The sequence below is a fragment of the Labeo rohita genome, chromosome 5 (genome assembly GCF_022985175.1).
Source record: "Labeo rohita strain BAU-BD-2019 chromosome 5, IGBB_LRoh.1.0, whole genome shotgun sequence".
Classification (NCBI taxonomy): domain Eukaryota; kingdom Metazoa; phylum Chordata; class Actinopteri; order Cypriniformes; family Cyprinidae; genus Labeo; species Labeo rohita.
The window spans coordinates 40,046,546-40,070,051 of record NC_066873.1 but is presented as its reverse complement, the minus strand read 5'-3'; the positions used below and the strand labels follow the sequence as shown (position 1 = coordinate 40,070,051).

Sequence of the window (23,506 nt, the reverse complement as noted above, 5' to 3'; positions counted from 1 at the left end):
GTGTTTTTAGTCAAAAAGCGACACCTGTAGGTGAGACGAGGCTCTGCTGATCTACAGCAACAGCAGCAACAGGTAAGAATGACCTTAAGAACAGGAGGTAATGGGACTTTTACATTGACATATGTGCAGAAATGCTTTCATTCTACGTAACACGTTATCTTGGAACGACATTGATTAAATGTATTAATAGCAATAACAGTGTGTACTTTGTAAGCTATCAAATCACATGTAAAGAGGTACTACAGTTGAATATGCTAAACAAAAAAATTAAAAATATTTAATTTTCAAAAATGTGCAAAATATTATTGATGCATGATTGATTGCTTTAATGTAACTTTAAAGGCTTATGACAGAAGTAAATCCATGCAAATTCAAATAAATAAAAAAATAGCCTCTAAAGCTGCTTTTTTTTTTGGATATTTTGGAAAGTTTGATCATTGGTACATGTATGCATGGTACATGCAAAATACTGTAGAAAGTAAAATTGTAGAACGAAATTGCTCAATGCTTTATAAATCATCAATTATTTATTAAAAATGACATGTTAAATGGAAGGTACTGGAAGTTAAAAGTTTGCCTGAGCTTTAATTAAAATGCAACTTTGCGATAATTAAAAGTCTTTTTATTATTATTATTATTATTATGGTTTTAAAGCCCAAAACTTCTAAATAAAAATGCTATCTGGGCACCAGCTTACTAAGTCTACACAATTGTACTGTGTGTGTTTATTACATCAAAAGTTCAGAGAAGAATAAAATAAATAAAAATACAATTAAAAATTAATATAAAAAAAACACCTTCTGTAGACTTAAATTAACTTATTTTTATTTTAATTATTTTTTTGTTTATAATTATATATTTTCTTTATTTAACAATATTTTATTTAACATATTAAATAAAAAATCTAATTGTTTTCTTATAATATGTATTGTCAGAATAAAATATATATTACTAAATAAAAATATTAACAATATATATAATTAAATATTTATATTGAGTAAATTAATTAACATAATTTACATTTTCAAATAAATAAAACAAGAAGTGCCTCCAAATATATATATATATTGGAAAGTTTGATCATTGGCACATGCATGCATGGTACATGCAAAATACTGTAGAAAGTAAAAATTGCTCAATCCTTCATAAATTATCAATTATTTATTTAAAATAACATGTTAAAAAGAAGGTTCTGGAAGTTAGAAGTTTGCCTAAGCTTTAATTAAAATTCAACTTTGCAATAATAAAAAGTTTATTATTATTATTATGGCTTTAAAACCCAAAACTTCTAAATAAAAATGCTATCTAGGCACCAGCTTATTAAAAGTCAAAACTTATTACATCAAAAGTCCACAGAAGAATAAAATAAATAAAAAGAAAATAAAAAAAATCAATAAAAAGAAAAACAACTTCTGTGGACTTCAATTGTTTTAATTAATTTATTTTTGTTTAGAATTATATCTTTTCTTTAAAACAATACTTTCTGTCATTTAACATATTAAATAAAACGATAATAAATAAAATATAAATACTTTCTTATAATATATATTGTTAAAATAAAATATGAATATAAAAGTTATATTAAAGATTTATATTTAATAAATTAATGAATGCAATTTACTTTTTGCCCATTTGGTACATTACTCAGCCTAATTCCCATTATTCCCTCCACTAGATGAATCTTCAGACTCTCCTGGGATGATCCATGATGAGAGGAGAAGGTGCCGGTCACGTCTGCACCCTGTAGAAACTTGCCATGCAAACAGTGGGTCAATGTTTTCTCATCCATGTATATCACACAACATTTGCAGTAGTGTTGTAATGGAAACACGCAAACACCAGACGCATCCGTGCTGTACATTACAAGCGTGCCGATCACTTTTCATAACAACCAATGCTTCATCCCGAAGTCTACTCGATTACCGAAGCACCGCGAGCCGACGTCATTCGGTACACGTTTGTTTGCTTAGAAGTCTTAAGGTCAGTGCAGTCAAACCCAGCAGTCAGTGAGTCTCCTGGGGAACCTTTCAAAATAAAAGGCTGATGTCATTGTCCCTTGGCGTTTGCAAGGAAATTTTTCTACCACCGTGGCAATAGGAGCCTTGCGTCAACTTGGATGAGCTTACAGTTGAGTTTGTGCTGAGGGTGCTTTGGATATGCAAAAGCTGTAAATGATTCAAACACGATCAATCAAGGTCAATCTTCAGAGGAGAGCTACCAAAAACACTGCTACCAAAACCTCTCCTCTGCATAATGCACTGTAACATTTAGTTATAAGCTACTGTAAGTGACTATGCCATTCAATATCTTGAGCTGTGATTTTGTTCCTTGTTTTTATGAGATATTTATGACTTTTTTCCTTTTTACACTGTACTCTTCTCAATGGAAAGCATATTTATACTGTAGAATAATTTTAAGTGTATTTGAACTTGATGTTTACACAAATGAAGACAAATCTTTTTTTAGACTTTTTATAAAGGGCTTCTGGCTTGATTGTTTGTGTCAGTGTTAATATAGAAATGTGACATGAATGAGATCTCATGCGAAATGTGAATCAAAGGGCATGCTACTGATGTTTACATAAGCTACAATCTTTTATAGTTTACGTTACTACCACGTGTTTTAAACATGTTTTACCTCTGCTATTTTGATATTGTGAATTTTGTCATTTATGAAAATAAAAAGGCTTTAAATATATACACAGAGAAGTCTTTTAAATGTCATTATGAAACAAATGGGATTAAAAAACTACTTATTTTGTATTATTAATGTAATTGTTTATTCAGCATCAGTGTTTTAAACATATTACTGTTGTCATGATTTTATAAAAGCAATAAACCAATGAGACAATTATGGTGATTAACTGAGCTTACCCATAGCAAATTTGCCGTAAAGCTTGTCTCATCTGGTTACGTCTTTTTACATCAGATTAAAGGAATAGGTTACCCAAAAATGAAAATTTGCTAAAAATGCACTCACCCCGAGGCTATCCAAGATCTAAATGAGTTTGTTTCTTCATCAGAACAGATTTGGAGAAATTTAGCATTACATCACTTGCTCACCAATGGATCCTCTGCAGTGAATGGGTGCCGTCAGAATGAGACTCCAAACAGCTGATAAAAACCATCACTATAATTCAGCAATCCAAGTAATTTTTGCTTAAGTGGTGCTTGATCTGTGTACATTTCTCTCCTGATTCAGATGGGACAACTTTTTCACTGGAGAAAGCAATATTATAGATAGAGGACTTGTATTAATGCAAAAATTCCATCATTAGGACGTTTGTTTCTTACAAATATGCAGCTTTTCACTTCGCAAGATGTTAACTGATAAGACTGGAGTGGTGTTGATTACTTGTGGATTATTGTGCTGTTTTTATCAGCTGTTTGGACTCTCATTCTGACGGCACCCATTCACTGCAGAGAATCAATTGGCGAGCAAGTGATGTAATGCTACATTGACTGAATATGTTTTAATGAAAAAACAAACTTCTACATTCTGTATGGCCTGAAGTGGAGTATTTTCAGCCAATTTTCATTATTAGGTGAACTATTTCTTTAGTTTTAATATTCTAAATAACAAAAAAGTGTTACAAAACAGTTGATTATCATGTTTAATGATAATAATATTAAAAACCTAAATTTTACATGTTAAAAAGCATGTATAAGAAGACAAAAGCCTTATCTCTGTTATCAGAACATAATGTAATGGCATGATATTATAAAAGCGATAAACCAATGAGACGATTATAGTGATTTTACCACAGTTAACTGGGCTTACCCATAGTAAATTTGCTGCAAGGCTTGTCTCATCTGGTTACGTCTTTTTATGTCAGATTAAAGGAATAGTCGACCCAAAAATGAAAATTTGCTGAAAATTAACTTACCCTCAGGCCAGTCAAGATGTACATGAGTTTATTTCTTCATCAGAACAAATTTGGAGATATTTAGCAGTACATCACTTGCTCACCAATGGATCCTCTGCAGTGAAAGGGTGCCGTCAGAATGAGACTCCAAACAGCTGATAAAAACATCACAATAATTCAGTAATCCAAGTCATTTTTGTTTGTAAATGGTACTTGATCTGTGTATATTTCTCTCCTGATTCAGATGGGGCAACTTTTTCACTGAAGAAAGCAATATTATGGATTAAAGCAAAAATTCCATCAAGACATTTGTTTCTTACAAATATGTAGCTTTTCACTTCACAAGATGTTAACTGATAAGACTGGAGTGGTGTGGATTACTTGTGGATTATTGTGATGTTTTTATCAGCTGTATGGACTCTCATTCTGACGGCACCCATTCACTGCAAAGGATCCACTGGTGAGCAACTGATGTAATGCTAGATTTCTCCAAATCTGCTCTAATCAAGAAACAATCACATCTACATCCTGTATGGCTTGAAATTCAGTATTCTCAGCAAATTTTCTTTTTTTTTTTTTAACTATTTATTTCAGTTTAAACTTAAATAACAAAAAAAGTGTTGCAAAACAGTTGATTATCATGCTTAATGATAATAATATTAAAAACCTAAGTTTTACATGTTGAAAAGCATGTATAAGAAGACAAAAACACTTATCTCTGCAATAGTACATGACATTCAACGACGTAACGTATTGTCACACCTCCCATTATACAACAACAGTACAAACAGGAACTTGTACGCATGGTACACGTTTTATCTGATTCAAGTGGACTTGAAAACCTTCATTATTCAGCTGGATCTCCAATCAGTAGATTTGAAAGTGTGCTGACGTTGTGCCATCCTTCCAGTTGCGCGGAGTTTCGACCACCGATGACCGACACAACGGACACGTTCTCTCACGGTCAAACCACAGGCATAAACACTCTTCACAGAACACATGCTGCAGAAAGACAACACATCAAAACACATTTACACATGGGAACGACGTCAATACTGTTTAAACAGCATCAAAGGATGAAGCTCATGAAGCTGTGAGTGTTTTTAATAGTTTTGAATGCCATTCTACTACTAGCGGAATCAAATAAAAGCATCAGCTAAATGACAACTGTCATCATTAAAATCTGGGTCACTGTGGTCTGATGTGCTGAATCACATCCTGTTTTATTTTAAGATTAAAAGTCTTTTACCTGACAGAGCAGTGCGACTGGCTCTCTAAACTCAGCCTGGCAGATTGCGCATACATCCCCGGCCTCACTGCACTGCTGAGCACTGGCTCTCGTACCGTAACTCTGTGAAACACATGCATGTATCATAAAGGATGCATTTATTTGCTCAAAAATACAGTAAAAACAGTAAAATTGTGAAATAGTATTACCATTTAAAACAACTGTTTTCTATTTGAATATATTTTAAAATGTAATTTATTCCTGTGATGCAAAGCTGAATTTTCAATGACATGACTTCTGTTTTCAGTGTCACATGATTCTTCAGAAATCATTGTAATATGTTGATTTGCTGCTTTATTACTATTATTGATGTTTAAAACTGATTTTGCTGCTTAACACTTTTGTAGATTTTTTTCAGGATTCTTTGATGAATGTAATCTTGATCTGAATGGTCTACTTGATCTGTAATAATCGGTATCAGCATCAGCCCTGAAAATGCTCAACCTCTAATATACAGTATATATCTGACCTTAGACCACAAAACCAGTCATAAGTTGCACTGGTATGTTTGTAGCAATAACCAACAATACATTGTATGGGTCAAAATAATCAAATCTTCTTTTATGCCAAAAATTATTAGGATATTAAGTAAAGATCATGTTCCATGAAGATATTTTATAAATTTCCTACTGTAAATATATCAAAACTTAATTTTTGATTAGTAATATGTATTGCTAAGAACTTCATCTGAACAACTTTAAAAGGCAATTTTCTCAATATTTAGATTTTTCTGCACCCTCAGATTCCAGATTTTCAAATAGTTGTATCTTGGCCAAATATCGTCTTATCCTATGTATGTATATGTATAAATGTATTATGTATAAATCTCAACTTCAAAAATCTGACCTATATGTGTGTCACATACATTAATAATGGCTAGGAGAACACAGCACTCACCTGTGAGCTACAGAGAATGACAAATGCTTTCCGAATGCCAGATATTCTTCCACACAAATCAAATGACTGGAAGAAAACAAAATAAATAATTTAATGCCCCACGCACACAAAACCGAGAAGATTACCTGAATAATGAGCCCTGAAAAAAATTTTGAAAGGCTCTGAAGTGCAACGCCACATGAAATTTATCTCATGCTCATAAAGACCCTTTTTGAAAAGGTGTGGGGGGGAAATTAATTACTTTTCAAAAACATGATTATTAATGGAAAAGATAAATCAGATAGACTACCTTACAAAGGCTGTAGATGATTATCAGTGTTGCCCCCAGGAAGTAGCTGCTGGATGGATCTTCACCCATGATGTACTTGTACCACAGCTGGATGGGAACCAAAGCTCTGAAGAGTTGACTCAGCTCCTCTATGAGCAGATAAAACTTCCCCTGCAAAGTTACACACAGATACAGATCTACATCCAAACGTCTCAGCTTAACCACTGATCAAAGCTCCAGTTTCATATGAAAGAATTCTTCTGCAGTGGTAGAGCAGCTCAGACATGAGATGTTTTCCACAAAGGTTAAAAAGATTAAAATCAACCGAAAGAGACATTATTAAGATTAGCGTTTCTATATTTCACATCTCTAATCATAGTGCCGTGAGAAAACTGGAAACATTGTTTTAAACCAACATCCAGGACTATCTGTTCGATAATTAAAACTATTATCATCCTAGCTGTGTTATCTGATAAACATTCAGTGGATATAATACTAGTATTACTACTACTACTACTGCTCTTACTACTACTACTACTAATAATAAATTATTATAATTATTATTGTTATATTGTTATAGTATTATAATAATTATGATTGTTATGTGAGCTGTTTTACCTTTATTTTTTCTGATTTAGTGGATTAAGATAATGATAAGATTAATGATTAGAATTATTAAAACATACATTTAGCCCCCAAGCCTCATGAATGATGGGTTTTTATAATAAACATTGTTTTAGATGACTGATTTTTAATTATGGTAAGCCGCCAGGTACGATTTAATATTTTTTAAAACATTTTTTTTGGAAAATAATTATAAGAAGAAGAAGAAGACATTATTATATCCACTAAATGTTTAACTGATAATAGCTAGCATTATCATAATTTATTACTAGTTTCCAGAAAATGTTTATTAAATTATACAGACTAATCATTATTAATAATGAATCATCTGTAACAATATACTGTAAAATCTACCATATTTATGAAGCTTGTGGGATAAATTTGTGTTTTGACCACTGGATAAAACAGCTAGCATGATAATATAATAAAAATAATACTAATTATAATTATTATATTTATTATTATTATTATTATTATTATCCAGAAAATGTTTGTTAAATCATACAGACTCATCTTAATTAAAAATTAATAATCTAAAACAACATACTTGTTATAAAACCGACCATATTTATGAAGCTTGTGGAATAAATTTGTGTTTTGACCACTGAATAAAACAGCTAGCATAATAATATAATACAATTTTTTTTTTTTTTTTAGAAGATGTTTATGAAATCATACAGACTAATCATAATTCAAAAATAATCATCTGAAACAACATATCTGATTTAAAATCTATTATATTCATGAAGCTTGAGGGATAAATGTGTTTTGACCATAGGATAAAACAGCTAGCATAATAATATAATGAAAATAACACTAATCATAATTATAATACTCATTATTTTTATCACTATTATTAACTACTTGTTTATCGGCTCCTTTCATTATGATGCTTGTAAGACTTCCAGCAATGGCGCCCAACTGTTTAACAATATCTTTACAAACTGAGCGATACTCGAACAGCGGCATGAGATGACAGCACTGAACCAATCCACACATCCTTCCTCTAGCTGAATTTGAACAAGATCCCAGTCTCATCTCATCTGTTCGTTCATTAACTGTGAACATCTTACCCTCAAGCTTTAAAGATGCTGTGACATGGAGGGGGGTGTTCTTCTACCGAAATATGGCCACAGTCCAGCGCTCTGCGCTCTCCTGGCAATTTCACAGCGTGGCAAACAAAACTGGCAGAAACGCAGTACACCTGCTACCCACATAAAATGTAACAAGCCCACCCTTCCCAAACCCTAATCAGAACATTAAAAAAGTAGCGGGATAACTGTAAAACTCATCTAATTTCAGTGTCAAAGGGTAACACTCAACACTTCCACGCTGAGCTACGTCATGTGGCGTAGCGTCTGCAATAACACAACAAAACAAGAATGCTTCAAACATAAACAACAAAGCTTTAAAATATCAAGACAAAATCAGCCTCAAAATTGCACCAGATATCTAAAATGCATTGCAAAACATGCCCCCATTATGAGTTCTCCTTTTTATCAAATATCTAAAATTCATTATATTTCGTAATATTCTATTCTAGGCTTTTTTTTTAAGTTGGGCTTAGCTCCTCTGCAGATGCCACAGTGACCTGTAGTTGTCAGATTATGCTTTTGCTGATCATTTGCTGAAAAGTCAGCTTTGTATCACAGGAATAAATTACATTTTAAAAAATATAAAAAAATAAAATGGTAATTTAAAATTGTAATAAAATTTTACAATGTTTGTTTTTACAGTGTTTTCGACCAAATCACTGCAGCCTTGGTGATCATAAGAGATTGAATGAAAACCCTAATAAAAACCTTTCCAAACCAAACTTCTGAACTTTTTTGAACCAAATTCTTTCACTTGGCAAAGATTAAATAAGTAAAAAAAAAAAAAAAAACGAAACTGTTGCAACCGTCTAGCAACCTCACAGCAACCAATGAAAAAAACAAGTAAGCACCAATCAGATTTTCTTTAGAGATATGCATTTTATAGAAGAAATTGTTTAGATTTTTTACAAATTATTTCTATTTTAAAAAACAAGTTCTTTTGAACTTTATATTCATCAAAGAATCCTGAAGAAAAAACAAACATTTATCACAGTTTCCACAAAATATTAAGCAGCACAACTGTTTTCAACACAACAATTTTTGAAAATTCTGCTTTGCATCACAGGAAAAAATTACATTTAAAAATATATTAAAATATACAACAGTAATTTAAAATTGTAATAAAATTTTACAATATTTCTGTTTTTACTGTGTTTTTGATCAAATCACTGCAGCCTTGGTGATCACAAGAGACTGAAAACACTGAAAAATCTTTCCCACTCCAAACTTTTGAATGGTAGTGTATGAATAATAAACAAAATGCTTGATTTTTATTATTCACAAAGATCTGTGTTTATAACTAATCCTAGATCCACAATCTTCTTGCGAAACTCCAGATGAGTGTCTCAAGTCGTAATCACCCACATCAAGTGCTGACGGCCTGACACTAGTGACTGCACAGGATGCGTAATGACTTGTTGGACTCCACCTGACAGCGATTAATCACCCTGTTGGGGAGCTTGCTAGCTGACTGACGGAGATCTGTAACCTCCAAACGCAAGCAATTCATCTTAGCCAGAGTCCCTGCAGCCCTGTACTCTCTCACACTTAGCGATTAGACAAACTGGAGCTGGAATCCATCCAACGACTGAAAAGTTGAGCCAAATGCATCATGGGGGAGCAGCACATTTCCTCTTAGTCTTATCAGCCATGTCCGTGATTTCAAAACAACAATGAAGAAAACAATTATCGAACACATGAGGAGGTCCTCAGGGTGGGAAACGGTTTAATTTATCAAAGGGCAACATAAGATTTTTTTTTTTTTTTTTTTTAACTTGTTTGCATCTGTTTCTCATATGGGAGGCTTGAGTTTAAAGCTGACCCTCATTTCCTAGTTCTTCTCTCCGTCAGTTTTAATATGCAAAACACAATATAAATTTTCTTTCAGTTCGGAATTTAAAGCACGTCATTCAGAATAATGGGAGAAGCAAATTGAAATTGGTCATAATCGAGTCACATGAAGAAACGAGATCAAGCTTACAGAAAAAAAAAAAATACTCAATTAGCTGGTTAACAAAGCAATGAGCTTGTGCAACAAATATATACACTATATATTAATGTATATATTTATTACTACGTTTCCCATATGTGACCCTGGACCACAAAACCAGTCATAAGGGTCAGTCTTTTGAAAGTGAGATTTATACATCATCTGAAAACTAAAAAAATCTAAACATTAAGAAAATGCATTTAAAAGTTGTACAAATGAATTTCTTAGCAATGCATATTAACCAAAAATTAAGTTTTGATATATTTACGGTAGGAAATTTACAAAATAACTTCATGGAACATGATCTTTACTTAATATTCTTATGATTTTTGGCATAAAAGAAAAATCAATACAGTGTATTGTTGGTTATTGCTACAAATATACCCGTGCTACTTATGACTGGTTTTGTGGACCAAGGTCACATATTTCTCTGGATAAACTACAGAAATAAAGCACCACTTGTTCTGCAAAATAAAAAGTAATAATTCTAATACAACTAAATAAAAACAAGTTTAAATTAACATTATTAAAATTTAAAAAGACGTGTTGACTATGAAAAAAAGAGGGGAAAAAAGTAGGGGAAAAAATTAAAAAGACGAAGAAATATGAAATGGTGTATTGAACATTTCACATCATCATGTATGACTTTACATAAATGTTTTTTAACACTAACAAAAGTCTGCATTCATTGATAAAAATACAGTAAAACAGCAATATTCTGAAATGTAATTACAGTTTCAAATAACTGTTTCCTACTGTAATATATATTTAAAATGTAATTTATTCCTGTGATGGAAAGCTGAATTTTGAGCATCATTACTCCAGTCTTCAGTGTCACATGATCTTTCAGAAATCAATCTAATATTCTGATTTAATGCTCAAAAAAATCAATGTTGAAAACAGTTGGGCTGGTTAATTTTTTTATGGAAACCATAATACGTTGTTTTTTTGTGGTTTTTTTTTTTTTTTTAATCAAAGAACCTTAATTTTTTTTCAAAAGAGACATTTTTTGACATCTTTACTGTCACTTTTGATCAATATAATGCTTACTTCCTTACTGAATAAAGGCATTAATTTCTTACGGACCCAAACATCTGAGGTAGCACATCGACAAATATTTTTGCGTATCAAGCATAAGCATCACTTTATTAAAAATAAAATAGTATTACAGTTAGACTATTCTGCCAATAGCAAGTTAAATTAAATAACCATACTGGTAGTAGACAAAAGGATAGCTCACTAGGTTTCTTGGATACAAAATATCTTTACGGAACATGATCTTTACTTAATATTCTAATGATTTTTGGCATAAAAGAAAAATCAATAATTTTCACCCATACAGTGTATTGTTGGTTATTGCTACAAATATAAACTAAATAAAAAAAAAAAGTTTACATTAACATTACTAAAACTTTAAAAGATGTGATGACTATGAAAAAGACAGGAAAAAGTTATAAAAAAAAAAAAAAAAAAAAAAAAGGAAAAAGACAAAAGAAATATGAAATCGTCTAGTGAACGTTTAACATAATCAGGTATGACTTTTTAAATGTTTTTTAACACTAAAAAAAGAAGTCTGCATTTATTGCAAAAAAAATATTTTGAAATATAATTACAATTTAAAAGAACTGTTTCCTACTGTAATATATTTTAAAATGTAATTGTAACCTTCAGAAATCATTATAATATGCTGATTTAATGCTCAAAAAAAAAAATAAATAAATAAATAAAAATCTTATTATTATCAATGTTGAAAACAGGTGGGCTGCTTAATATTTTTTGCTTAATAGTTTTTTTTTTTGTCTTTTTTGTAAAATTTGACCCTTTAGAAATCATTCTAATATGCTGATTTAATGCTCAAATAAATAAAAAATATTATTCATATTATTATTAATGCTGGAAACAGATGGGCTGCTTAATATTTTTTGCTTAATAGTTTTTTTTTTTTTGAAAGAGACTTTTTTTTGTACAATTTTAAATGCCTTTACTGTCACTTTTGATCAATTTAATGCATCCTTACTGAATAAAGGCATTAATTTCTTACTGAACCCAAATATTTGAATGATAGTATATCAACAAATATTCTTGCATATCAGTCATAAGCATCATTTTATTAAAAAAAAAAAAGTAGTATTACAGTTGGACTATTCTGCCAATAGCAAATTGAATAAAATAACCATATTGGTAGTAGACAAAAGGGCAGCTCACTAGGTTTCTTGGTCCTCATATCCGTGTGCAATGAAGTGTTATGGACAGTGTGAGTTCATACTGACATGCACAGACTTGCTGCTGCGATTATGAAAGAGGTTATACCGACATGTATGGATGCACGTGTATGTGTTGTGTCTTTGTAGCTGTGGTGATGCTGGGCATGGAAAGTCAGCGGAAAGCCTGACACATTGACCATGACATCATTGCCTGAAAGTGCGCCACCTGGGCATGATACAGGAGGTGGAAAGTGTGCGTTTTGTTTCAGGGGGTGGTTATGGCTGGGGGTAAGTTCCTGGAACAGAGTGTCAGAGGAACAGAAACCGTCAGATTATCCTGGCAGATGCGGACACAAAGTGTGTGTTTGACTCAAACAAATGGTTTGGAGCAGGTTGCATATGTTTGATTCCGCAATATTACAGAGCGTGATGTGTTTACAGAACGGCTCCTGCTGTAATAGACCATACTGTCACTCCAATGAATGTGTGATTGTGTAAGAGCGCGCGCGTGTGTATGTGTGTGTGTTTGTGTTCCTCAGAGAGGTGACCTCATCCTAGCCCCAGTGGGCCAATGAGCTCACATACTGCCTTCCAAGCAGCCAACCACGCAAGGCAGGGTGACACGACACACTATTTTATTTTTTTTTCCCCTTATTAGGTTTAACTCGCCAGTTGCACCCAGTTTGAACTGGTGTCTTGGAACTGACCGAAACTACCCGGGATTTCCTCCCTAATCACAAATGTTCATCATGCTAACACATGAACACTGCAGGGATTCAATACAGTTAGACTGAACCTGCAGGTTTCAAGCAGTTTTATCTGCTTAAGGATTGATTTAGAGCCCATTAGACCATAAAAAATAATGCATTACAAACATACAGAAGAATCAAACATTCATCAAACAGAGCTGAAACAGAACTGACATGAATATTTTTCACACAAATAAAGGTTTACTTTGTTGAAATAGTCTGTATCTGTATGCAAGGCAGGGTGACACACCACACTAAATGGGTAATTCTATAATTAGGGGGACATTTAGAATTTGACAATGTGAGGAAAAAAAGTTTTCCTGTTTCCCAAAGACCCAGACATCACCCTACATAGCTGGTCTGAAACAATGTATATTGTATAAAGTGCTTTATAAATAAAGGTGATCTGTAGGAATATGTGCATAAAATACCATGTGTGTTTGCTACTGTCCACCATGTTACCTTTACTGGGTGACACAGTTGACAGGTAACTCAGTTGACATTTTTAGTGTTTTGGGCCTATACTCAACATGGAAGTCTAGAACTGAGCATATGGTATGTTTAGAAATATACACTGACCAAAATTACAAATGCAACACTTTCGTTTTTGCCCCCATTTTTCATGAGCTGAATTCAAAGATTTAAGACTTTTTCTTCTGTACACAACAGGCCTGTTTCTCTCAAATATCGTTCACAAATCTGTCTAAATCTGTGTTAGTGAGCACTTCTCCTTTGCCAAGATAATCCATCCACCGCACAGGTGTGGCATATCAAGATGCTGATTAGACAGCATGATTATTGCACAGGTGTGCCTTAGGCTGACCACAATAAAAAGCCACTCTAAAATGTGCAGTTTTACTGTATTGGGGGGGTCCGAGGGGGTCTGAAAAGCAGTCAGTATCTGGTGTGACCACCATTTGCCTCATGCAGTGCAACAGATCTCCTTCACATAGAGTTGATCAGGTTGTTGATTGTGGCCTGTGGTATGTTGGTCCACTCCTGTTCAATGGCTGTGTGAAGTTGCTGGATATTGGCAGGAACTGGAACACGCTGTCGTATATGCCGATCCAGAGGATCCCAAACATGCTCAATGGGTGACATGTCCAGTGAGTATGCTGGCCATGCAAGAACTGGGATATTCTCAGCTTCCAGGAATTGTGTACAGATCCTTGGGGCCGTGCATTATCATGCTGCAACATGAGGTGATGGTCGTGGATGAATGGCACAACAATGCGCCTCAGGATCTCGTCACGGTATCTCTGTGCATTCAAAATGCCATCAATAAAATGCACCCGTGTTCGTTGTCCATAACATACGCCTGCCCATACCATAACCCCACTGCCACCACGGGCCACTCAATCCACAACGCTGACATCAGCAAACCGCTCACCCACACAACGCCATACATGCTGTTTGCCATCTGCCCTGTACAGTGAAAACCGGGATTCATCCATGAATAGAACACCTCTCCAAAGCGTCAGACGCTATCGAATGTGAGCATTTGCCCACTCAAGTCGCTTACGACCATGAACTGCAGTCAGGTTGAGACCCCGATGAGGATGACGAGCATACAGATGAGCTTCCCTGAGACGGTTTCTGACAGTTTGTGCAGAAATTCTTTGGTTATGCAAACCAATTGCTGCAGCAGCTGTCCGGGTGGCTGGTCTCAGACAATCTCAGCATCTTGATATGCCACACCTGTGAGGTGGATGGATTATTTCGGCAAAAGAGAAGTGCTCACTAACACAGATTTAGACAGATGTGTGAACAACATTTGAGAGAAATAGGCCTTTTGTGTACATAGAAAAAGTCTTAGATCTTTGAGTTCAGCTCATGAAAAATGGGGGCAAAACAAAAGGGTTGAATTCATTTTGGTCAGTGTATTTTCATAAATCATAAGTTTTAGTTAAATTGTCTTGTTAAAATTTGCAGCAATAATACTTGGGTAACACTGTTGGCAGTTAATTAATCCACTCTTGAAACAGGTTTGCTAGTTTATAATATTAGGGGAAAGAGAGAGAACATAACTTCTAGTGTTTCATCCATGTGCTTCTAGAGGAAATATCATCATACTGTACAAATTATGTGAGAATGGGCCAAACCATTCCTTTTTTGGGGGGGGGACAGTGGTTTTTTGACAGTGGTTTTTCGGACACAAATAAAACAAGTTATATCACAATAAATACTTATTATTTTTGAAGTGCACACCCAAATGTCTTGATAATCTAATCTAACTGAAGGCAAAACTATGAAATGAATTTATATTTGAGGTCATGTTCATGCTTAAATGCAGAGTAGAATAAGCAACTTAACAAAACCGGACAGCTGAATACCAGGGCTGCATGTCATTTTTGAACAAAAGATATGGTTTTTTCAACATATAGTAGTGTGAGAAAATTAGAAAATTAAGCATCAGGGGTTTATATTGATAAATACATTAAAAATATACTTCACGGACATGAGATGTACCCACAATTATACAATGACCCATATATATCAGCCACTTCTCTATAAATAGCAATCGGTATGAGCATCTAATAGTACACTGTAGAAAATTATTCTTCAACATTGTAAATAAAACTAAAATTACTGCAGTATGTTTCACATTTAATTCAATGTGTTATTTTCTTTATGAATTATTTGTGAAATTTACTAGCAATTTCTAAGTGAAAATTATTCTCTATTAAATCATAATTTTATCCTTTTTTTTCAGCATAAAAATTACATATCGGTCGACCAATATGCATGTGATATTTACTGTAGGACTGTACTTTCTGACATGGTACACATAAGAAGAAGTAATGTAAAACATGGAAAGTTGTCATCTTACCCTGGACTTGAAAGCGAGGATCATTTTAGGCAGGAACAGTATGAGGCATTTGAGCTCGATGGTGAAATATTTCAGCACAAAATCTGTTATTCCAACAGCCCAGATCAAGTCAAAGAAATCAAAGCTGTTGATGTTTGGCTTCGCAAAAAGAAGGCTGGGGGGAAATATACATATATTTTGTTTTTATTTTATTATAGTCATTTACAATAATATAATTGAAATACAAATCACATAATTTGATAATATACAATATTTATTTACGATACATTTTTGTTACAAAATGTTTCATGCTGTTCTTCTGAACCTTCCATTCATGAAAGAATCTTGAAAAAAATGTATTTCAGTTTCTACAAAAATATTGATCAGCATAACTGTTTCTAACATTGATTGACTAAGAAATGTTTCCTAAGCAATTCAGCTTTTCAAAAATTACATTTTAAAACATATTGAAATAGAAAACAGAAACAAACTATGATGGTATTTTACAATGTTACTGTTTTACTGTATTTTGATCAAATAAATGCAGCCTTGTTGAGCATAAGAACTGTATTTCAAAATTATCTGAGAGAACATCCAGCAAACTTTTGAGCAGTAGTGCATATGAAATCATAACAAAAAATGATAAGCAGTGAATGCTTTGATTTAAAAGATGATTCAAGAGTGAATAATGAAAAATGATGGGAAACTAAATACTCACAAATGCTGATAAATGCAAACATAAAATGAGAGATCACTCTGCAAAATAACAACATGGAGTGAATGAATTTTTTCAAATGAACAAGGCAAAAAAAAAAAAAAAAAACCAAGATAACATAAAAACAGATGAATGTTTGATACATGTAATCAGTTATGCTGGTGACTCTGAAATGAATGAATATACTGTACCTGTTCTGGAGTTCCTCTGCACTGAACGTGTAGTACACATACACAATATTGCCAGCGAGAAAGATCATAATCCAGAGAGTGGTAAACACAGACCTCTCCTCCTAAAAATACAGACATGCACAATGAGACACATGGGCATGTACTGAACAGAACAAGCACTGCTTATGAATTTATAAATTTTGAGGTCAGTAAGATTTTTAAACTGATCAAAAGTGACATTTCAAATGGTACAAAAGATTCTCATTTCAAATAAATGCTGTTTTTCTGAAGTTTCTATTCATCAAAGAAGCATGAAAAAAATGCAGTACAGTTTCCATGTTTTCAACATTGCTAATAAGAAATATTTTACTGAGGACCAAATAAGCATATTAGAATGATTTCTAAAGGATCATGTGACACTGAAGACTGGAGTTATGATGCTGAAAATTCATAATATTACTTTTATTATTAAATATAATAGTTACTATATATTTTTGATCAAATAAATTCAGAGAATTCTTTTAATTAAATTAAACTAAATGTCTTGCTTGAGGTCAAACGCAAATGTCTCCTTGTGCATAAGGGTAAATGCAGGAACTGAAACAGTCTATAACTTGACTAATTATAGTACAGTATAAAAATTAACTGAACAGAATCTCACCCGCAATGCCACCTGATGCTTCAGTGTTGAATTAGCAAAGGCAAATGTGCTGATCATTCCAATGCAAACAGCAATTCCTGAGAAATGCAAAGAGAATCATATTTCAGCACCTTGCATATCTGCTGAAAAAACATTGCACTAGTTATTAACATTAATATTTTTAAAATATTCATTCCAACATTATGAAAACATCAGTAGCTTTTCATTGCATATCACTCACACAGGAAAAAAAGCATCATCCCAATGTTAACAGCTGTGATTTTGATAATGCATTCAACAACAAAGGCAGCTCATATTTGAACCTACCAAGCTTGTGCTGAAAGCAGACTTTAGCAAGAAGAATGAGGATAAAAGGAAATCCTCTCTGAAGCCAAGTGACCACAGCCTTGAGCTCAGAGAGAGCAGGAGCTGGTGTAGAGGCATCATCACCTGGAAACAAGCAGTTATAGGAGAAGTTTCAGGCTTTATTGCCAAATACTGAGACATATATAACTGCATTTAAAACAAATTTAACTGTCAACAAAGTCTGATCCAAATTGTAGCTTATTAACATTTTTATAGTTACAGTTAACTAAAATTAAAACAAACATTTAAAAAACGTTATTTAAAATAAATAAACACTAACTGAAATAAAATAAAATATTTTTAAAAAAATGTTAATTTCTACTAGTTGCCAGTGCAAAATGTCTTTAATTTAGTTTAACTGGAAGTACTAAAATAACTAAAATTAAAAGTGAAATAAATATTTATAAAAACTATAATTTCAATTAAATTATGTTATTTTAAAATTTCTATTCATAAGAGAAAAGTAAAAAATATATCACGGTTTGCACCAAAAATATTAAACAGCATAATAACTATCATGATTGATAATAAAAAGCAGCAAACCATCATATTAGAATGATTTCTGAAGGATCATGCAACACTGAAGACTGGAGTAATGATGCTGAAAATTCAGCTTTGATCACAGGAATAAATTACATTTTAAAACATATTCAAATACAATACACATATTTTAATATTGCTGCTTTTACTGTATTTTTTATCGAATAAATGCAGCCTTGGTGAGCTTAAGAAACTTCTTTTAAAAACATTAAAAACCACAAACTTTTGAATGGTAGTGTATATATCATTATACTATATTTGATCATGTGGTCACTGGTTTTGTAAACACAAAAGCTCTTACTTCCATCATCTCTGCCCCCGTGCCTCTCAGCAGAGGTGGCCGCATGCAGGAGAGAAGAGCGGTGCTGCCCGGAGTGATGATGATGATGGTGATGATGATGGTGCTGAGGAGGCCGAGGGAGATATGGTGGGTTCTCTGTCCGGTGAGAGCCTTCGTCTCTCGATGAGGATGTCATCTGGATGAAGACATCCGGTGGAGAACCTAGAACCAGCCCTGCGGCCTGGAAGGGAGCTGAGGACACGTTCCCAGCAGAGACGCCCACCAGACCAGAGAAGAGCTGCTGGGGCGACGTAGGAGAGTCTGGCTTCAGACAGTCAAACACTCCTCCTTCATCAAGACTGCTCTCTGAACCGAGAGTTTGACTCCTGTTCCTGCAAAACAACAAGGAAGCAGGCTGCATTTTCAATACACTGGTCTGATATTCTGACTCACATTTGATGGATCAGTGGTACAGTGCTGTGCTTCCGATACAGCTCATAACTACACTACCAGTCAAAAGTTTTCAGACTAAAAGAAGTCTCTTCTGCTCACCAAGACTGCATTTATTTGATCCAAAATACAGCAATATTTTGTGAAATATTTTTAGTTTTTAAAATAACTGCTTTCTATTTATATATATTTTAAAATGTAATTTATTCCTGTGATCAAAGGTACATTTTCAGCATCACTACTCCAGTTTTTAGTGTCACATGATCCTTTAGAAATCATACTAATATACTGACTTGCTGTACAAGAAACATCTTTTATTATTAAGATTTAAACAGTATATTTTTCAGGATTCTTTCATGAATAGAAAGATCCAAAGATCAGCATTTATCTGAAATAAAAAGCTTTTGTAACATTATACACTATACCATTCAAAAGCTTGAAGTCAGTATAATTTTTGGAGAGAGGGAGAAGTTGTTATTGAAATTAATACTTTTATGCAGCAAGGATGCCTCAAATTGATCAAAAGTGAAGATGAAGACATTCATAATTTTACAAAAGATTACTATTTCAGATAAATGCTGTTCTTCTTAACTTTCTATTCATCAAAGAAACCTGAAAAAAATTCCACTCAGATGTTTTCAACATCATAACAACAATAAACGTTTTTTGAGCAACAAATCAGAATATTAGAATGATTTCTGAAGGATCATGTGACTGGAGCAATGATGCAAAAAATTCAGCTTTGATCAATCACATCACATAAATAAATTATATTTTAATAAATATTCTAATAGAGAACATTCAATTAAATAGCAAAAATAATTCAAAAACGTACAGTGTCTGCTGTACCTTGGATCAAATAAATGCAGGCTTGGTGAGCAGAAGAAGTTTCTTTAAAAAACACTAAAAATCTTACTGTAGTGTACATAACATCGGTGTGATTACAGAAAAGTGAAAATAAAATACTGATTTGTTAACATATTTAGAGATATTTATTTTAATATTTCGAAATAAGCCTCTTAAACTCACCAAAGCTGCATTTATGTAATAAAAAATTCAGTTCAAACAGTAATATTGCAAAATATTATAATTTAAAATAACTGTTTTCTATTTGACTACATTTTAAAATGTTAGTGTCACATGATACTTCAAAAATCATTCTAATTATTATTCTAATTATTATTTATTGGTACTCTGTTAATAATAACGGTTCTTATTATTTATGAATGTTAAAAAAAAAAATGCTCTTGCTGCTTAATATTTTTGTTCAAATTGTGATTTTTTTTTAATTCTTTGATCAAATAAAATTCTAAAGATCGGCATTTATTTATTTACTGTCATGTTTGTTCAATTTAAGATGTCCTTGCTGAATAAAAGTATTAATTTCTTTATTCCTTTCTTCTTTTTTTAATAATACTTACCAAAAATTCTGAAAGGTAGGCTTTCACAATAATATTAAGAAACAAAAACTATTTCAGTGAATTCTGAAAAATCATGTGACACTGAAGACTGCAGTTCAAATAGAAAACAGTTCCTTTAAAGCGTAGTAATATTTCACAATATTATTGTTTTTTTGTATTTTTGATTAAATAAATGCAGCCTTGGTTAGCATAAGAGGCGTCTTTCAAAAATATTGCAAATCTTATTTCTTTCAAATGATTGAACAACTAAGGTAACATAATATTAATCGCAGGTATTCCTATGCATTCAGTAACTTTACCTGAGTCTGTCTGTCATGTTACAGTGACTTAACTGGTGAAGCTAGTTAACTAAGAATGGTTCAGGTCAGAAAGCCTGGTGGGACCACCAACATCAAAACCAAACACGAGAGACCAAATAAATCATTCTTTTGAGTAGGATGAGAATGAAATTAGTCTTAAAAACATAAACATGTTTTTTAGTAAACCTTTCTGGCGGCATGCCCTCAGTGTTGCTGCTGTGGCGTCTCTGCATGGCACCCACTTTATCACCAGCAGCTCCAAAACTGGAAAGAAACAAAAAAGAAACAGATTTATGAAAACTGTTGTAAAAACTTCAGTCTATCAAAGTATATACATAAAACAATTAAAATGAAATTGTGCAAAAGGAGACTGTATAGAATCACTCAGTGCAACGGGATACTGTGACACACTGTATGTTTAGATTATAAAAATTGTAGGACATATATGTAAGTGACAGTTCATACGACTTCATCTCTTCTGTGGAACACAAAAAAGGGAAGTTTACCAGCAGCCACTATAATGAGCTACTTTCTTGCACAAAATGAAACTGTGACAAGAGGCTTTCATACTCCATAAACAATATTTAAAAAAAATAAAAGGAGAGGTCCACTACTGCTTTGTAGGTGTGTTCCTAGTCTTCTGAAGCCACATGAGATCTCTGTGTTATTCAATGAAAATCTTGCTTGATAGACTTTTCTCTTTCACTTAATGGAAAAGAGCAGCTTAGACACACAACTATAAATGACTCCTACTTTGTCCCACAGAAGAAAGAAAGTCATAAGCATTTCAAAAAACACAAATGAGTAAATGATGACAGAAATTTTATTACAGAGTTAAAGATATCTCATGACATGAACATAAAATTGTCTATGTATGAACGTAAGTATACATATAGCCTACACTACCAGTCGAAAGTTTTTGAAAAGTAAGATTTTTAATGTTTTTACAGAATTCTCTTCTGCTCATCAAGCATGCATTTATTTGATCCAAAATACAGCAAAGGAAGTAATATTGTAAAATATTTTTACTATTTAAAATATCTGCTTTCTATTTGAATGTATTCCTGTGATCAAAGCTGAATTTTTAGCATCACTATTCCAGTCTTCAGTGTCACATGATCCTTCAGAAATCATTCAAAAGAATGTTTGTTTTTTTGGGATGCTTTGAGTGATGATAAACATGTATAATGTTACAAAGATTTCTATTTCAGATAAATGCTGTTCTTCTGAACTTACTATTCATCAAAGAAACCTGAAAAAATCTACTCAGCTGTTTTAAACAACAATAACAACAATATGTTTTTGAGCAGCAAATCAGAACATTAGAATGATTTCTGAAGGATCATGTGTAGTAATTGGAGTAATGATGCCAAAAATTAAGCTTTGAAATCACAGGAATAAATGACATTTTAAAATATATTCAAACAGAAAACAGTTACTTTAAATAGTAAAAATATTTCAAAATTTGAATGAAATAAATGCAGGCTTGGTGAGCAGAAGAGACTTATTTAAAAGAAGACATTAAAAATCTTACCGTTCAAAAACTTTTGAAAAAAGAAAGAAAGAAAGAAAGAAAGAAAGAAAGAAAGAAAAAGAAAACTGTGGTAATTACAGTTTCACAGATTTATTTAATTTTCTATGTTGGTAATAGTTTATGACAGCGATGTACTAGAAATAATAGCTATAGTAACTATATTATTTTAAGTAAAAATTAATATGTCAACATTGTTGGAACAAGTCATGAATGAACATGAGCCTTTACATGTTGAATAGTGGGTTTTTCCGATATAAACATTCATCTAATGTCTTAGAAACGAGCAGAATTATCTTACCTTCATCTTAGCTTACAACAGACACGTATAAATGAATCTTTAACCGCTGTTTTTCGTGATATTGTTTAACACAGACCTTAGAAGTATGAAAGCATCACTCAACGATGCAGGTTGTAGAGCGGATGTGAATGGATTTGTTTCCGGAAGTACACACGGCGAGCAGCCAATCACGACGCGTCGTTGCTCCGCATTTCCGCATGTTGAGAGCTGTTGTTGTGCAGCTAGATTTCTGCAACTGTCGTTTTTAAAACGATTTACGATCAATCTCGTAATATAGACGTGATCGCGAACTTTAGATTCGGTTAATTAGATTAACACCGCGCACGTTTGAATCGAATTGATAACAGTCTGGTTTTGTTTGTTTTTGCGGCTCCATCTGTCAGTATGAGACCTATCAAAGTATAATCTGAACATTTCATGCATAAAATGGGTTAAATGTTTATAAAACTCACTGTTTGACAACTAACGTCGGCAATCGATCTCTATTGGCGGCCTGTGTCGGATAACAGTGTCATATAATACGTATTCTCCAGCCGATCGCTGCCAGTGACAGTGAGTGTTGATGATGCAAGAGATGCTGTGTTAAGTGAATCAGCTGGGTCTCTCTGTCTGAGATCACCAGTGCTGTTAATTTCGCTCCATCGCATCTACCTGGACCTGGTGCACATCCAGAAGAACGCCTCCATGGTGTTCCGCCGGCTCTTGCGCAAGCGTTGGGTACTGGGGGTTGTGTTCGGATTGTCGCTCATCTACTTTCTCACCAGCACCCTCAAACAGGTGTGTAGTGGTGTTGTTGTTGATGCTGATGCTGCTGTCCCCCCACTAGGGAGGATCCCAGATTTTAAAACAAGTCTGGCTGCAAGGGTGCATTTATTTCTTTAAAAAATACAGTAAAATTGTGAAATAATATTACAATTTAAAAGAACTCTTTTCTTTTGCAAAATATTTTACGATGTAATTTATTCCTATGATGCAAAGCCGGATTTTCAGCATCATTACTCCAGT

The 23,506-nt window shown here is 33.1% G+C and overlaps 1 protein-coding gene across 4 annotated transcripts; it reads right to left on the bottom strand.

Moving 5' to 3' along the window:
- Positions 1-2,678: 2,678 nt before the first annotated feature.
- Positions 2,679-23,259, bottom strand: rnft2 (ring finger protein, transmembrane 2). Of its 4 annotated transcripts, none has more exons than XM_051110290.1 (11): positions 23,153-23,259; positions 20,856-20,933; positions 18,521-18,891; positions 17,641-17,763; positions 17,335-17,411; positions 16,695-16,795; positions 15,810-15,963; positions 6,340-6,489; positions 6,051-6,116; positions 5,115-5,216; positions 2,679-4,867 (listed from the first exon to the last, which is right to left on the bottom strand). In XM_051110290.1, exons 1-11 carry the CDS (start codon positions 23,248-23,250, stop codon positions 4,733-4,735), a joined length of 1,455 nt encoding a protein of 484 aa, XP_050966247.1. In that variant the 5' UTR covers positions 23,251-23,259; the 3' UTR covers positions 2,679-4,732. The 4 variants fall into 4 exon arrangements, with proteins under 4 accessions (XP_050966247.1, XP_050966249.1, XP_050966250.1 ...); XM_051110292.1 differs by lacking the exon at positions 23,153-23,259 and adding an exon at positions 22,954-23,073; XM_051110293.1 differs by lacking the exon at positions 23,153-23,259 and adding an exon at positions 22,578-22,629.
- Positions 23,260-23,506: the final 247 nt, after the last annotated feature.

What these genes read in the sequence shown, in the direction of transcription:
- rnft2 (XM_051110290.1), bottom strand. Translation starts at nt 23,250, where the DNA reads ATGAGCGACAATCCGAACACAACCCCCAGTACCCAACGCTTGCGCAAG. An exon ending in AGCATCAGGTGGCATTGCGG is followed by an intron (nt 16,796 to 17,334) that starts GTGAGATTCTGT and finishes CTGTATTTTTAG; the next exon opens with GAGGAGAGGTCTGTGTTTAC. An exon ending in TCATTCTCTGTAGCTCACAG is followed by an intron (nt 5,217 to 6,050) that starts GTGAGTGCTGTG and finishes TGTGTTTCACAG; the next exon opens with AGTTACGGTACGAGAGCCAG.